Genomic DNA, 15,147 nt, shown 5'->3' with positions numbered 1-15,147 from the left:
AGGTCACGTGGGCATGCCCCCTCCCTCCACAAGCAGCGGTGTTTCCTTTGTAAGTCCCGTGCCTCATCCCTCGACTAGAGACTCTGGCTGGGGCTCCTCTCGAAAAATAGCCTTCACTGAGGTCTCCCTCACTGAGGGCAGACTCCTCTAAAGTGAGTCTCAGAATGCCCTGAACTTGGGCTTTGAGCTTGGCTCCTTCTTAATCCAGGGGAGAAGGTCATGCTGGGTGGCGGCCATCTCTAGACAAAGTTTGAATGAAAACATCAACACTGCAGAGTGTCCTGACTTTGTCTCCAGTTTTATTCTCTCTGGGAGTGGGTTAGCCCGTGCCCACTAAGGAAGATCTTGATCCTGAGTTTTTTCCTGAATGCTCTGTCTTACGCCAGTGATTGTCTCCTCATCAGCTCCCCAGACTGTTCTGCCCCGCCCCGCCTGAAATATTGGGGTCCTACTAAAATGAGATGCAGCTTGAATTTTTTTAGAACACACGTGATCTTAAAATCTGACGGCTGTCCCTGCCGCACTGACCTTTGAGCCGTGACAAATCCATGATGGAAAAGGGCTCGTTTCCAAAGCAGTGCTGTTGGTCTTAATTCGGTATACTCCAGAGCCTTTGGGCTGTAGGAGAGGCTGTGGTGAGTGGGTTCCTAGCAAGTGCTGGGTAAGCAGAGCCCGCCTTAGCTCCGGTGAAGGCCTCGTGGGGAGCGGGCGCCCAGCGTCTGAAACCTGAAAGCGGGGAGTCCGCTCGGAGAAAGCCGGTGGAGCCACAGAGAACAGCACAGAGCTGTGGGGCTTGCAGTCGGGCGTCCACGGGAAAGGGGATGCTTCCAGTTCGGGCTGATAACCTCTAAAGAACATAACACTAGTCTGCCAGTTTTTTAATCTTTATTTATTTATTTATTATTTATTTATTTATGTAACTGCTCAGATTGTGCTCAGAGTTTGATTTCTGTCCGCAGGCAGGCGATACCTGTTTGCACGTTGCCGCACGCTATAATCACTTGTCCATCATTAAGCTCCTCCTCAGTGCTTTCTGTTCTGTCCATGAAAAGAACCAGGTCAGTGCATGTGTCCTCCCCATGGCTACCGGGCCCCATTCCCACAAGGCTGGCAGGTGTGTTAGCACAAATGGGGACAGAGACTGCTGGGGGCCTCCAGTCTGGGACAAGGCCAGTGCTGGCCTTTGCATGAGTGTTCCACTGAGTTCCTGTGGTCCTGGTTTATCTGGCCTCCTGGACAGAGCCTGCTCTTCTCATTCCAGTGCATAGCTCCACATTTGCATATTGAACATTTTCTGAAGATCTTGGGGCAGGTTTTGCTTGTTGTAATGCTTTCACAAAGGAAACCCACAAAGAGGAACGTGGCTTAATAAATGGGCAAGGGAATTATGTGTCTCCTGACTCCGTGAGTTCTGTTCCTTGCACTGCCACTTTGAGCTGATGGAGTCTCTGGTCTCTGTAAAACTGGGTATGTGATCTGCATCTGTGCCATATACTGGGGGTTTGCAATAAAGCTGTGATTATTACAGTGTTCCATAGAAATGTGCATGATTTTCAGTAGTTTAAATTTTTTAAATGTCTTGGTATTTATTGATACCTAAGTGATACATTGTTTGGCTTTTCTGAGTTGGGTGCATATATCTGAAATTTTAAAAACAGATCATTATTCAGATTGACGGTGCCCCATAACAGTGGTTTCTGACTCCCGCTGCATATTAAGAATCAGCAGGGAAATTATAAATACCATTGCTGAATTCTACCCCAGTTTAAATGACCAGAATCCAGGTAATGGGATTTTTAGAAAGCTCTTGACCTAAGTGTGCAGACAGGATTGAGAACCACTGGCCTAGCTGAATACCTGATCCTGTCCTTCTCCAGGCTTCCAGCGGATTCTCGCTCATCAGATTACCTTTACCCAGCCCCCACGAACCTATGTTTCTCAACTTTGGCAGGATGTTTTTCAGTCACCTGAGAGTTTTGAGAAATCCCCATGCCCAACCTACACTTCAGAACAATTAAATCAGTGCCTGGGGGAGGGACCCGGGTGTTAATAGTTCCTAAAGCTCCCCAGCTGATCCCAATTTGCAGCCAAGGTTGGAAACTCCTGCTGCAGAGCGTCCCCAACACACGCAGCTAAGTGACTCAGCAGTGAACTAAAACTTCCCTGGCTACCCTTGGGGGAGGAGGGCCATGGGACAGCTTGATTTTCATGCTGCCCAGGAAAACACGTCATCCGGAGCTTTACCTGATCACCCAATGGGAGAGAATGGATTATTTCACATCTGTATTTGCCTGATTTATTTATATCCTTCTGCCTTGGGAAATACAAATGTTCACATTGGGAATTGGCCCACCAAGCTGCAGTTGTCCATAGCCTCCTTTCATAGTTGATTGAACATTTTTTGTAGAAAGAAAATAAGAGCTTTATTATAGGCTATTCGGTAAGAGGTTGAAAACAGCTGGTCTTAAGTGAACACTGATTTTTTTTTTTTTCAGTGATTCCACCCAAACGAAGAATACCCTGAGCCTGCAAAGTGATTCCTAGTGGGCCCCTTACATTCCCATGGGTGCTGCAGGGCTAGGATCCCCCCTGGTGCTTGCAGAAGTAGCCATTTTCTTGCAGCTTCTGCTCATTCTAGTACTCAGAAACCAAGGGGTCGTCTGCCTGGGCAGAGGGTCGTGGTACAGAGCTCTGTGATGGCTGTGTGCCCATTATCTAATTCGGTGTAAGGCTTCAGGTCTCCCCATTCTCAACAACCCCAGCCCAACCTTACTTTGCCCCCTGTACTTAATCCTGTGATTTCTAGTATCCTTAGTCAGAAAGGAGTGTGATCTTTGTACGTAGGTCATTTTAAAGAGATCTCTTTAAAGAGAACCACGTAACACTTGAGCAAAGGGCCCCCTATCAGTCTAAGGCAAATCCTAATTTGAATAGCCACCACCAGGCCATGGGATGAAAATCCGGAGGGCTGTATGCCATAATCAGATGGAGTTTAGCAGCCTCTCTTCTGATTAATTTCAGGCTGGAGACACAGCGCTTCATGTTGCTGCCGCCCTAAATCACAAGAAGGTGGTTAAAATCTTACTGGAAGCTGGAGCAGATGGGACCATTGTTAATAATGTAAGTTAAGTTGCAACAATGTTTCTAAAAATCATTCCCACCCCTTCCCAGAATGGAGTGTGTTGTTACTACCTCACCTCCTGCAGGGCACATAGCCTCACCCAGTCTTATTCTGCAAAGGGCACAAAGCCCCCGCAGCCTTACTCTGTAAGAGCTGGGGTGCTGTTAAAGCTGAGGACCCCAGAGGTGGACTTGAAGGAACCCTTGCTCCTAGCAGCCCCATGAGTTGATGAACCCTAAGGCTTTATCCTTAGACTCTTAGATGAAGTGAGCACATCCTGCCAGTAAAGGGAAGGTCGTGGGTGTCTAAGTAAACTAACAAGTGGATGTTACGGAAAATGAGTTCCTGCCCTGTAAACGAATAGGCTACTCAGAAAAGTGGCCACATGACTGTCAGATTAATCATCCTCAAAACTCTCTTCTCTCTCCAAAATCACCTTATTCTTTCCTTCTCTCTCTCTCTCAATATCCCACCCCACCCTATTCCCTCTCTCTCTCCTAGGTTCTAGGGCAGGCACCAGCTCAGGCACTCTTTCTTCCTTGAGGCTGACCTGTGGTCTCTGCCCTCCTGAAGTAGCCCAGACTCAGGGGCTGGGGACAGAACAGTTGTGTAGAGAGTTGGGGAGTGTTGGAGCTGGCAAAAGGCTCCTGTATCTAGTCCCCAGCTTCCTCCTCCACCTCTTCTTCCTCACAGCTCTCCTACCTATATTGTGTGGTGCATCATCGTACCTGTCCCATGATGGCCTTTCCCTTCTTTTGAATCCCGCTGTTAGCAACTCCTACTTTTTGCCTTTATCTCCCTAAAGGCTCCGATATGGCCAAAGCTTCCTAATTGTTCTTTTTTTTTTTTAGATTTTATTTATTTTTTGACAGAGAGAGAGCGAGAGAGGGAACACAAGCAGGGGGAGTGGGAGAGGGAGAAGCAGGCTTCCCGCGGAGCAGGGAGCCCGATGCGGCGCTCGATCCCAGGACCCTGAGTTCACAACCTGAGCCGAAGGCAGACGCTTAACGATTGAGCCACCCAGGCGCCCCGCTTCCTAATTGTTCTTTACAGTCCAGGTCCTGAGACTGGCTGGGGCCTGATCTTCCAAGTGTCCTTCAGGGAAAATTCATTGCTTGGCTGGATTTTATGATCCTTTGTGTTTCTTCAACTGAAATCTTCCACCGTGACCTTGTCTTTTACATTCCCTCCTCTCTTTTCTAGGAAGCATTCCTTGGTGGGCAGGTATCCCAGAGCTTTGCTTCCTAGAGGGTCAGGACTGACCCTCTCTTGCTGTATGTTGTTAATCATTGTGCTCTCAGGTGTGACTTGGCTCCTGCACTAAATGGGGCGAGGCTCAAGAGCAAGGCCAGGTCTTTTTTTTTTTTTTTTTTAAAGATTTTATTTATTTATTTGAGAGAGAGAGAACGAGAGACAGAGAGCATGAGAGGGAGGAGGGTCAGAGGGAGAAGCAGACTCCCTGCTGAGCAGGGAGCCTGATGTGGGACTCGATCCCGGGACTCCAGGATCATGACCTGAGCCGAAGGCAGTCACTTAACCAACTGAGCCACCCAGGCGCCCCAAGGCCAGGTCTTATGTGTGATTATATCTTGTTGAGCTTGCTTACATGCTGGTGTGACTGAGTGCAGAGTTGCTGTCCCAGTTGGGCTAGATGTGTGCAGGGTTGGTGTCTTTTACTCACTTGTCCTCCCCTGTGCCTTTCCCTAGGCAGGCCAGACTCCATTGGAGACTGCCCGCTACCACAATAATCCGGAAGTTGCTCTTCTCCTCACTAAAGCTCCCCAGGTAGGATTTATTGTATTTTCCATTATATTGATTATGTGGGGCTGCAAAGTTGTTGGGAATCTCCAGTGGCCATCTATTAAAGCCAATTCAAAATAACTTAAATCAGAAATCGATGGGTTTGCAACCAGGCAGTGGAAAATGCAGGAATCCACATGGGCCTCCAAGATAACCAGAACTGGAGACATAAGGTTCAGTGGGCTCGTTTTCATACATGGGCATCCTTTCTTCTCTGTGGCTGGATCATGGTCATTACCAGCTTTGTGGATTATAACTCCCCAAGTACTCAGCGAAGAAGTTCTGGTTTAAATGATACAGAAGAAGATCATGATTGGCGAGCTTGGGGCAAATGCCCTGAACAAGTAGGACAGGCACTTTAGGAAGATAGCTGTATCCATTGACTATGTGGTTGGAAGGGGCATTTCCTGGAGAAAGGTGGGAGGAAGGGATCCAGTCTAGGCAAACAAGGCAGTAAAATGTCCATTAGAGGCAGTCAAGTATAATAGTGTTCTTTCCTTTTTTATTGAATATAGTGGTATTTGGAGCATCATTTAACTTAAAAAATTGATATCATTTGAGTTGAGATTGAAATTACCTAACATTTAATAATGTATAAGCTATTCATCATTTCAGCACCCTGAAATAACTTTTTATTCATATTACCTTTCAGACACATAATTTTCATAATTGTGCCTACAATATACATACCCTTTTGTATCCTGCCCTTTATCCTAACTATAGTAGGAAAATGTTCTGCAGTTCACATAATTCATCATAATGAAAGCCAGTTTGCTTTTTTGTTGCTGTCCAATATTTTGTTAACCTAAATGTCCAATATTAAGGAAATGGTTTGCTTCCCGATTGGAGGTACTCTGTTACATTACAGCAAAAACAGATTAGTTTTCGAACTTATTATGCCTGATAACTGTGAGAAGGTAAAGTCTCAGAGAGCCAGAGGAAGATTCCAGATACCAGCCTGCTGCGCCTGAGCCCCATCAGCCCAGGGGTCTGCATGGCCTTTATTTCATTTGTTTTCAAAACCTACCTGATATAACTAGCAGATTCTGGAAGTGGTGAAGATTTTTGCCTTCTGAAAACTGATCACCCTGTTGCCCGTGGAGTTGGTCCTTCTCAGTGGTGTCTGGAAGTCCGTGGAATCCCTGACAGACACAAGTCACGTGGTCCTTTGGAAAAAGTTTCCACCTCTTTTCGACTATTTGCAAACAAATCATCAACGGAATCACATCCATGAATCCTGATAGAAAAATGCTGGTCTTTTACAGATCAAAAAGTATGGGATGCTATAATAAAGGTCAGAATCCATCTCTGTTCTATGGCATTTCAGTGTTTGGCAGTTTGGAGAGCCAGCTCTGTCCTTGGCTGTATGAAGATCATCGAATTTTGTGGGGTGGAGTATCCCCAAGGCACACAGAATTATAGGCCTTTAACCCACCTGCCCTTTGTCTTCCAGAACTCAAGGGTCTGAGTTCATAGAGAAAAAGCTTTACCGTGGACCATTTTCCTGTGTGATTCTCCTTTAGTGTTTCCATTAAAAAAAAAAAAAAAGACTTCAGTTTTTCCACACCCATTTGAATGGCAAATAAAATGACATTTTATGGAATATTTTATGTAATTATATATGCTAAACTCTATTCTCAACATGAAGAAGGAACTTTGGAATGTGCATAAAATTGTATACATGCCGTTCTTCTGTTCTGAGGTTCTAGAACTAGCCTTCCTGTGTGTGAAACAGGAAATTCCTTGCCTTGGGATGTTAGCTGACCATGGATTTCACTGGCTCACAGCAGTACTAAGAGGTTACTTTCTAAAGATCCATATACCCTGATTTCCGTGAACTGGAAAAGATTGATGACCTTCCATTTAGTAGATGACATGGTTCGCTGAGAAAGGCTGTAACCCATGCAAAGTTATTTTCATTGGCTAATAACATGGTCTATGGAGGGAATTATTCTGATGATTTGGGTGACCTCTGAGTATCCCTTCCCATTTTAGATTGATACAGTTCACAAATGCTTCTGAAAGTGAATTTGGGGTTGATGTTGGGGCTGTATTCTGTTCCAGGAGTCCATAAGCTGAATGAGCAAAGGGCACTAGTCACTCCTCATCAGACTTGACTTCCTAGTGAGTCTGAATTTAGCTTACGAAAGGGCTTAGGACAGTGGCTTTCAGACCTTTTGGTCTAGGGACACTTAATGTTCTAGAGGCCCATAAAGAGCTGTGTTTGTATCTGTTAATAGTTACCATATTTGAAATTCAACTTGAGAAATGTTTTTAAATGAATAAACATTTTTAACTCTATTTATGTTACCACAAAATGAACTTGTTTTTGTGAAAAGTAACTTTATCAAAACAAGTTGTGTGAGAAGAGTAAGTAGCATTATTTTTCATTTCTGCAAATCTCCATACTGTTTTCCTAAAAGGAAGATGCATGTGATCCGTTGAAGTATCGTGTGCAGCTTCTGGTAAACACCGCTGTATACTCAGTGTGAGAGAGAAAAAGGCCGACATTGTGGTAATATTATGAAGGTAATTTTAGCCTTGGTTCCAGGACACTTTCAGAGCTGTTGCCTTAGGGGATGAGAATACAGTTTAAAAATCTGGTTCAGCCATAGGCAGATATTGTCAGGAATTCTCCATTTAGGTGGTACCTGCTGCCCATAGAGGTTTTGTCCCATAATAGTGTCACTTGAATTTAATGAACACAAAGTTGAACATTGAGCTGAAAACTATGGTGAACTATCTACCTATGAAGACAAGATGTTTTATTGAAGAGAAATTGTGATACCTTGAAAAAGGTGTTTTTACTTGCTGGACCTCCTTGGTTAAAGGGGGTGCCCCTGGAAATGGGAAGGAAGGGGCCTGGGGGAAGGGTGTGGAGCTGGGCCAGAGATTGAAGGTTTCTGACAGCTCAGAGATTTGTACCCTCGTTAAACTTCCTCTGCCAGTCAAGGTACTCTAGGGAGCGAGGCAGGAGGAAGGCACCTAATGGTGATTGATGGTCCAGGGTGTACCAGCCGCCTCTTTGTCATCGTTAATTCCATTAACTCCCCATATTTACACTGGAGAATACAGAAAGGGCAAATAACCTGCCCAAAGATTCTACAGCTAGCTGCTGCTGGGTTCCAAAATCAGGCTGTCGGACCCCGTGTCTACATGCGTGTGTCCGTTCTACCTTCCTGCACTCGAAGGGGCAGACCAAATGCTTCCTTCTGGGGAGGAGATTCCTGTCCCATGGTTGGGACCATGGTTCACAGACACACTTCAATGTTTGAATCAAACTGCAAATACCCTTGAATACGGTTTGGTCAAGAGAAAATCTGATGGGCTAGTTCAGATCTCGTGTACCAAGATGGTGAGCCTGTGCCTGGCCCGGGGCTGCCACGTTTGACCACTCCAGGGGATGCCATTCCTGTCCTAGTCTCTGTGAGTGGTGTTCCCTGGAGCTCAGCCATACACAGCCTACACACACCTATACGGTGGCCGTGGCCCGGCACATAAATGCCTGTTCTCGTCCTAGACCGTAAGCTACTGGAGATCAGGGATAATGTGCTTCTCCTCTCTGGCTCCCTAGAGAGCCCGGCGCAGGACCTAGGAAGCCTAGCAGACAGTCTGGAAGTGCTTGTTGACGTGAACGCTTGGTCTCTCCCACTAGGCTGGAAGCTCCATTAGATCAGAGCACCAGGTCCAAGGCCGAGTCCATCACATTGATGCTGCGCACGCCGGTGGTTTGTAACAATGCCTCTTGCCTCCTTCAGGTCTTGCGCTTCAGTCGTGGGCGAAGCCTGAGGAAAAAGAGAGAGAGGCTCAAGGAAGAGAGGAGAGCTCAGTCTGTGCCAAGAGATGAGGTGGCACAAAGCAAGGTGGGGGGTAGCCCTCCCGCGCCTCCCCAACTTCACCCCCTTCCAGAGGGTGGGGAACTCGTGCCGCTGCTTCTGGGCTCGTGTGGCAGTGGCCGTGCCCTCCTCTGTCTCTCCTTCCCACTGCTTCTTCAAACTGTCGTCCGTGCTTTCTCTTCAGCTCCCTGTCCTCCACTCCTCCAAGGGTTCAGATCGTGTGCCTGTTCGCCCGTCTTTCCCAGCCCCCTCTATCTATGGCCTTGTCGCCACCATGTGGACAGCTCTGCCTCAGACCCTGTGCCCTTAATTGTATGGGGCAGTGGTTTGCAAAGTGTGGCATCCACTGTGTCACCTGGGACCTTGTTAAATATGCAGAGTCTGGGGCTTCACCCCAGACCTACTGGATCAGAAACTCCGGGAGGGGGCCCAGCAAGCTGTGTTTGAACGAGCCCCGCGGGTGATCCTGATGTGGACTAAAGTTTGACCACCACTGGCCTAGGTTGCTTCCTCCCTTTCTGCTTAGGGAATGGACTGAGGCTGTGTTAGCCCATGTGATTCCTCTGTGAGAACTGAGAAGAAGATGCCCCCTGGGCAGCCCAGCCCTGCTCGGGCACATATGGTAAAGCGAGCCCGAGCTGGATTTCAGCTCCCTCTGCTAGGTGCCCTTGTATGGGGAGAGCCTGCACGACTAGACACCGTAGCCTTGGAACGAACTCTGCCTTTCAGCTCTCCCAGGACGAAAAAGGCTAGGATATAAAGACAACTTTTGGCCCATAAAATTTTATACCATGTACTCATTATTCTATTTCAAAATCTTATCCGTTTCCAGGGTTAAGGCATTGTAACTCTGATTAAGTTCCTGTGGGTGTATTGTATATATTAATTTGTAAAAGCTCTTATAAGGAGTGGAAATGTGATGTTTTTCATTTCAGAGATTTCCCATACTCCATTAGGAATTGTGAGGTCCAAGTTCAAAGAATGAATGGTATTTTTGTTGTGGTTGCGGTTGTTGAAATGCAAAAAAAAAAAAAAAAAAAAATCAAAAATCTCTAACGCTGAAGTGTTTGTGGTAGGTTCCCGAAGCTCTAGAATATAGAATTAGACCCAAGACTATATTTAGTTTGGCACCTAATAGAGTCAAAGCCAAATATTCAAGCAACTGGGAAAACGGAAGATGTGCAGTGTCAACCACCAGGCAGTGTTCCCTGTTTGTTGTTGGCTCAGAGTCCCACGGGTCCTTTCGTGGATGCAGTCTTGCAAACAGCATTTTACACCATTACAGAAAAAGGCAGAGGGGGGCAATTAGAACTGGTTTCTGGGCTTTTTTTCTTTCCTCTGTAGGGAAGTGTCTCAGCAGGAGACACCCCCAGCAGTGAACAGGCTGTACCCAGAAAAGAAGAGGCCAGAGAAGATTTCCTGTCCGCCTCTCCAGAGCCCAGAGCAAAGGACAACAGGCAGAGAAAGTCAAGGCCCAAGGTCAGGAGGCCTGTGAAAGCAGCCAGGGGAGGGCTGGGAGACAGGCTGGCAGAGGGCTCTGGGACAGCGTCATACCCAAAGCTAGAACGCCACTTCGCTTGGCTTGCTGGTTGGGAGCCAGAGCACAGAACTTAAATCTGGCTAACTTCAAACACACGGTTAGCGTGCTGATAGATTTCTTTTGACGTGGGCTGTTTAGAGGGGAAGGCCATGAGACCGAGCAGGACGGGAGTAAGATGGGAGCGGTGGGCTGGGTGTCAGTCCTGCGGATGTCACGGTGTCCCTTCCTCTCCCACAGGTGTCAGCGTTTTCTGACCCCACCCCACCAGCAGACCAACAGCCTGGACGCCAGAAGGACGTGCATGCACATAATCATCCTAAAAAGAGGCCCAGGCACCGATGCTCCCCCCCGCCCCCTCCCCATGAGTTCAGAGCCTACCAGCTGTACACGCTGTACCGGGGCAAGGACGGGAGAGTGATGCAGGTACCCGGTGAGCCCTGTCTGGGCCTAGGAGGACGGGAGAGTGACGCAGGTACCCGGTGAGCCCTGTCTGGGCCTAGGAGGACGGGAGAGTGATGCAGGTACCCGCTGAGCCCTGTCTGGGCCTAGGAGGACGGGAGAGTGACGCAGGTACCCGGTGAGCCCTGTCTGGGCCTAGGAGGACGGGAGAGTGACGCAGGTACCCGGTGAGCCCTGTCTGGGCCTAGGAGCACAGGGAGAGTGACGCAGGTACCCGGTGAGCCCTGTCTGGGCCTAGGAGCACAGGCCTTAAGCAAGGCTGTGCCTTTCTTACTATTCCTGGGAATGAAGATCCACTTTCAGTGTTGACTTAAGGCATGAGCTTGGAAGATAAACCAGGCGGCCCTCCTGACCTGAACTGCAGATGGCACCCCGTTGCTTAGGCCCAGGCACGCAGGGCTAGTTACAGAGCTTTCTGCACCATCCTTAGGTGTCTGCATCATCTTGAGGCCCCAGAGTGGATAAAAGAAACAAGGATTGGGACTCTCTGAACTTCTCAGTGCCTCTTGGTCCCAAAGCTTGGCCCACTGGACATCCCAAAGTTAGGCCAGGCATGACTGCGCCTCCTCCATCGTCTCTATCCCCCTGGCATACTGACCGGCACTGGATGGGTACTCAAAACCAATTTGGGGAAGGAACGGATGAGTGGATTGATTGCTTTATTTTTCCCCTGTCAGGCACCGATAAATGGTTGTCGATGTGAACCCCTAATCAACAAGCTGGAGAACCAGTTGGAGGCAGCTGTGGAGGAGATCAAAGCAGAGCTGGGGTCAGTTCAGGATAAAATGAACACAAAGCTGGGACATATGGAGAACAAGACCCAGCACCAGGTCAGTGAGTTGCCTGGAATTCTTCTCGTGTCCAGGTGTTCTGACAGGAAATGAAATCAGAAAGAGCCCTCAGCACATCCTTCTATTCTGCAGCCTCTGCCCTGAGCATGTCAGGTGGGCTATCAGGCAAGAGGCCTGCCTTTGTGATTTCTTTCAAGCCCCCCAAAAATCTTTTTTTTTTTTTAATTTAAATTCAGGTAATTAACATATAATGTATTATTGGTTTCAGAGGAAGAGGTCAGTGATTCATCAGTCTTCTATAACACCAGTGCTCATTACATCACGTGCCCTCCCCAATGCCCATTACCCAGTGATCCCATCCCCGCACCCCCTCCCCCCAAGCCAATAACCCTCAGTTTTTTCCTATGATTAAGTCTCTTATGGTTTGTCTCCCTCTCTGATTTCGTCTTGTTTTATTCTTCCCTACCTTCCCCCCAATCCTCTATTTTGTCTCTTAAATTCCACATATAAGTGAGATTATGTGATAATTGTCTTTCTCTGATGGACTTACTTTGCTTAGCGTAATACCCTCTAGTTCCATCCACGTTGTTGCAAATGGCAAGATTTCTTTTTCTGATGGTTGAGTAATCATTGTGTGTGTGTGTGTGTGTGTGTGTGTATGTATATATATATGTGCGCACCACATCTTATTTATCCATTCATCTGTCGATGGACATCTGGGCTCTTTCCATAGTTTGGCTATTGTGGACATTACTGCTATAAACATTGGGGTGCAGGTGCCCCTTCGGATTACTACGTTTGTATCTTTGGGGTAAAGACCTAGTAGTGCAATTGCTGGGTCGTAGGGTAGCTCTATTTTCAACTTTTTGAGGAACCTCCACCCTGTTTTCCAAAGTGGCTGTACCAACTTGCATTCCCACCAACAGTGTGAGAGGGTTCCCTTTTCTCTATATCCTTGCCAACATTTGTCATTTCCTGACTTGTTAATTTTAGCCATTCTGACTGGTGTGAGGTTGTATCATATTGTGGTTTTGATTTGTATTTCCCTGATGCCGAGTGATGTTGAGCATTTTTTCATGTGTCTGTTGCCCATTTGGATGTCTTCTTTGGAGAAATGTCTGTTCGTGTCTTCTGCACATTTCGTGATTGCATTATTCTTTGGGTGTTGAGTTTGATAAGTTCTTTATAGATTTTGGATACTAACCCTTTATCTGATATGTCATTTGCAAATATCTTCTCCCATTCTCTTGGTTGTCTTTTGGTTTTGTCTACTGTTTCCTTTGCTGTGCAGAAGCTTTTTATCTTGATGAAGTCCCAATAGTTCATTTTTGCCTTTGTTTCCCTTCCCTTTGGCAATGTGTCTGGCAAGAAGCTGCTGTGGCTAAGGCCACAGAGGTTGCTGCCTGTGTTTTCTAGGATTTTGATGGATTCCTGTCTCACATTTAGGTCTTTCATCCATTTTGAGTCTTTTTTTGTGTATGGTGTAAGGAAATGGTCCAGTTTCATTCTTCTGCATGTGGCTGTCCAATTTTCCCAACACCATTTGTTGAAGAGACTGTCCTTTTCCCACTGGATATTCTTTCCTGCTTTATCAAAGATTAGTTGACCATAGAGTTGAGGGTCCATTTCTGGGTTTTCTATTCTGTTCCATTGATGTCTGCATATTTATTTTTTTTTAAGTTTTTTTAATTTATTCATTTGAGACAGAGAGATAGAACATGAGCAGGGAGAGGTGCAGAGGGAGAGGGAGAAGCAGGCTCTCTGCTGAGCAGGGAGCCTGATGTGGGACTTGATCCCAGGACCCTGAGATCGTGACCTGAGCTGAAGGCAGACACTTAACTGACTGAGCCACCCCGGCTCCCCAAATCTTCTTTATATGTTTGGTAGAATTCACCTGTGAATCCATCTGGTCCTGGACTTTTGTTTTTTGGGAGTTTTTTTATTACCAATTCAATTTCATTATTAGTAATTGGTTTGTTAATATTTTCTATTTCTTCCTGATTCAGTTTTGGAAAACTGTGTTTCTAGGAATTTATCCATTTCTTCCAGTTTGTTAACATATAATTTTTTGTAGAAGTCTCTTACAATTCTTTGCATTTCTGTGGTGCCAGTTGTTAGTTCCCTCTTTCATTTCTTTTATTTATTTGGGTCCTCTTTTTTTTCCTGATGATTCTGGCTAAAGGTTTATCAATTTTCTTTTCAAAGAACCAGCTCTTGGTTTCACTGATCTTTTCTATTTTTATTTAGTCTCTGATTCATTTATTTTCTCTCTGATATTTCTTTTCTTCCAACTTTGGGCTTTTTCTTCTTGTAGTTCCTTTAGGTGTAAGGTTAGATTGTTTTGAGATTTTGTTTGTTTCTTGAGGTAGACCCATATTACCTGAATTTCCCTCTTAGAACTCCTTTTGCTGGTCCCAAAGATTCTGTACTATTGTTTTTGTTTTCATTTGTCTCCATATATTTTTTGTTTTTACTTTGATTTCTTTGTTGACCCATTGGTTGTTTAGTAGCATGTTGTTTATGCTCCATGTGTTTATGCTTTTTCCAGTTATTTTTCTTGTATTTCATTTCTAGGTTCATACTTTTATGGTCAGAAAAGGTGCTTGATATGATTTCAGTCATCTTACATTTATTGAGACTTGTTTTAACACATGATCTATTCTGAAGAATGTTCCATGTGCACTTGAATGTGTATTCTGTTTTTGGTTAGAAGGTTCTATAAATATCTGTTAAGTCCATCTGGTCTAATGTATTGTTCAAAGACCATTTCCTGGGTGGCTCGGTTGGTTGAGTGTCTGCCTTCAGCTCAGGTCATGATCCCAGGGTCCTGGGATGGAGCCCCGCATTGGGCTACCTGCTCAGCCGGGAGCCAGTTTCTCCCTCTGCCTGCCGCTCCCCCTGCTGCTGTGCGTTTTTTTCTCTCTCTCTCAGGTAAATAAATAGAATCTTTAAATTTAAAAAAAAAAAAAGGCAATTTCCTTATTTTCTGTCTGAATGATCTATCCACTGATGCAAGTGGGATGTTAAAGTCTCCTAGTATTATTGTATTACTATCAATTTCTCCCTTTGTCTCCTAATATTTGCTTTATGTATTTAGGTTCTTTGAGGTTAGGTGCATATGTATTTACAATTGTTATAATCCTCTTGTTGGATTGATCCCTTTAACATTATGTAATGTTCTTCTTTGTCTCTTGTTCAGTCTTTGTTTTGAAGTCTCTGTTTCTTGTAAGTATTGCTACTTTGGCTACCTCCACCCCACTTCCCTTCTGTTTGCATGGAATCTCTTCTATCCCTTCACTTTTAGTCTGTGTGTGCCTTTAAGTCTGAAGTGAGTATCTTGTAGGCAGCAAATAGATGGGTCTTATTTTTTTTTTTTAAGATTTGATTTTATTTGACAGAGACATCGCGAGAGAGGGAACACAAGCAGGGGCAGTGGGAGAGGGAGAAGCGGCTTCACGCCAAGTAGGGAGCCCGATGCGGGGCTCGATCCCAGGACCCTGGGATCATGACCTGAGCCGAAGGCAGACGCTTAATGACTGAGCCACCCAGGCGCCCCTTATTTATTTATTTTTTTATCTATTCAATCACCCTCTGTCTCTT

At 45.8% G+C, this 15,147-nt stretch overlaps 1 protein-coding gene across 8 annotated transcripts in view; it reads left to right on the top strand.

Annotated features, from left to right (window-relative positions):
- The window catches only part of ANKRD6 (ankyrin repeat domain 6), a 140,899-nt gene that overhangs the window by 114,797 nt on the left and 10,955 nt on the right, over positions 1–15,147 (top strand). For 4 of the 8 annotated variants that reach the window (XM_032409281.1, XM_032409278.1, XM_032409279.1 and 1 more), the window contains 7 exons: positions 960–1,058; positions 3,022–3,120; positions 4,829–4,906; positions 8,680–8,784; positions 10,102–10,236; positions 10,535–10,720; positions 11,434–11,586. In XM_032409281.1, the coding sequence (XP_032265172.1) occupies positions 960–1,058; positions 3,022–3,120; positions 4,829–4,906; positions 8,680–8,784; positions 10,102–10,236; positions 10,535–10,720; positions 11,434–11,586 (855 nt within the window). The remainder of the gene's footprint in view (positions 1–959; positions 1,059–3,021; positions 3,121–4,828; positions 4,907–8,679; positions 8,785–10,101; positions 10,237–10,534; positions 10,721–11,433; positions 11,587–15,147) is intronic. The other 4 variants (XM_032409286.1, XM_032409284.1, XM_032409282.1 and 1 more) reach the window with 3 other exon arrangements.

This window comes from Phoca vitulina, unplaced genomic scaffold (assembly GCF_004348235.1).
Source record: "Phoca vitulina isolate PV1807 unplaced genomic scaffold, GSC_HSeal_1.0 scaffold11, whole genome shotgun sequence".
NCBI classification, from domain to species: domain Eukaryota; kingdom Metazoa; phylum Chordata; class Mammalia; order Carnivora; family Phocidae; genus Phoca; species Phoca vitulina.
This window is presented reverse-complemented; position numbering and strand designations above follow the sequence as displayed.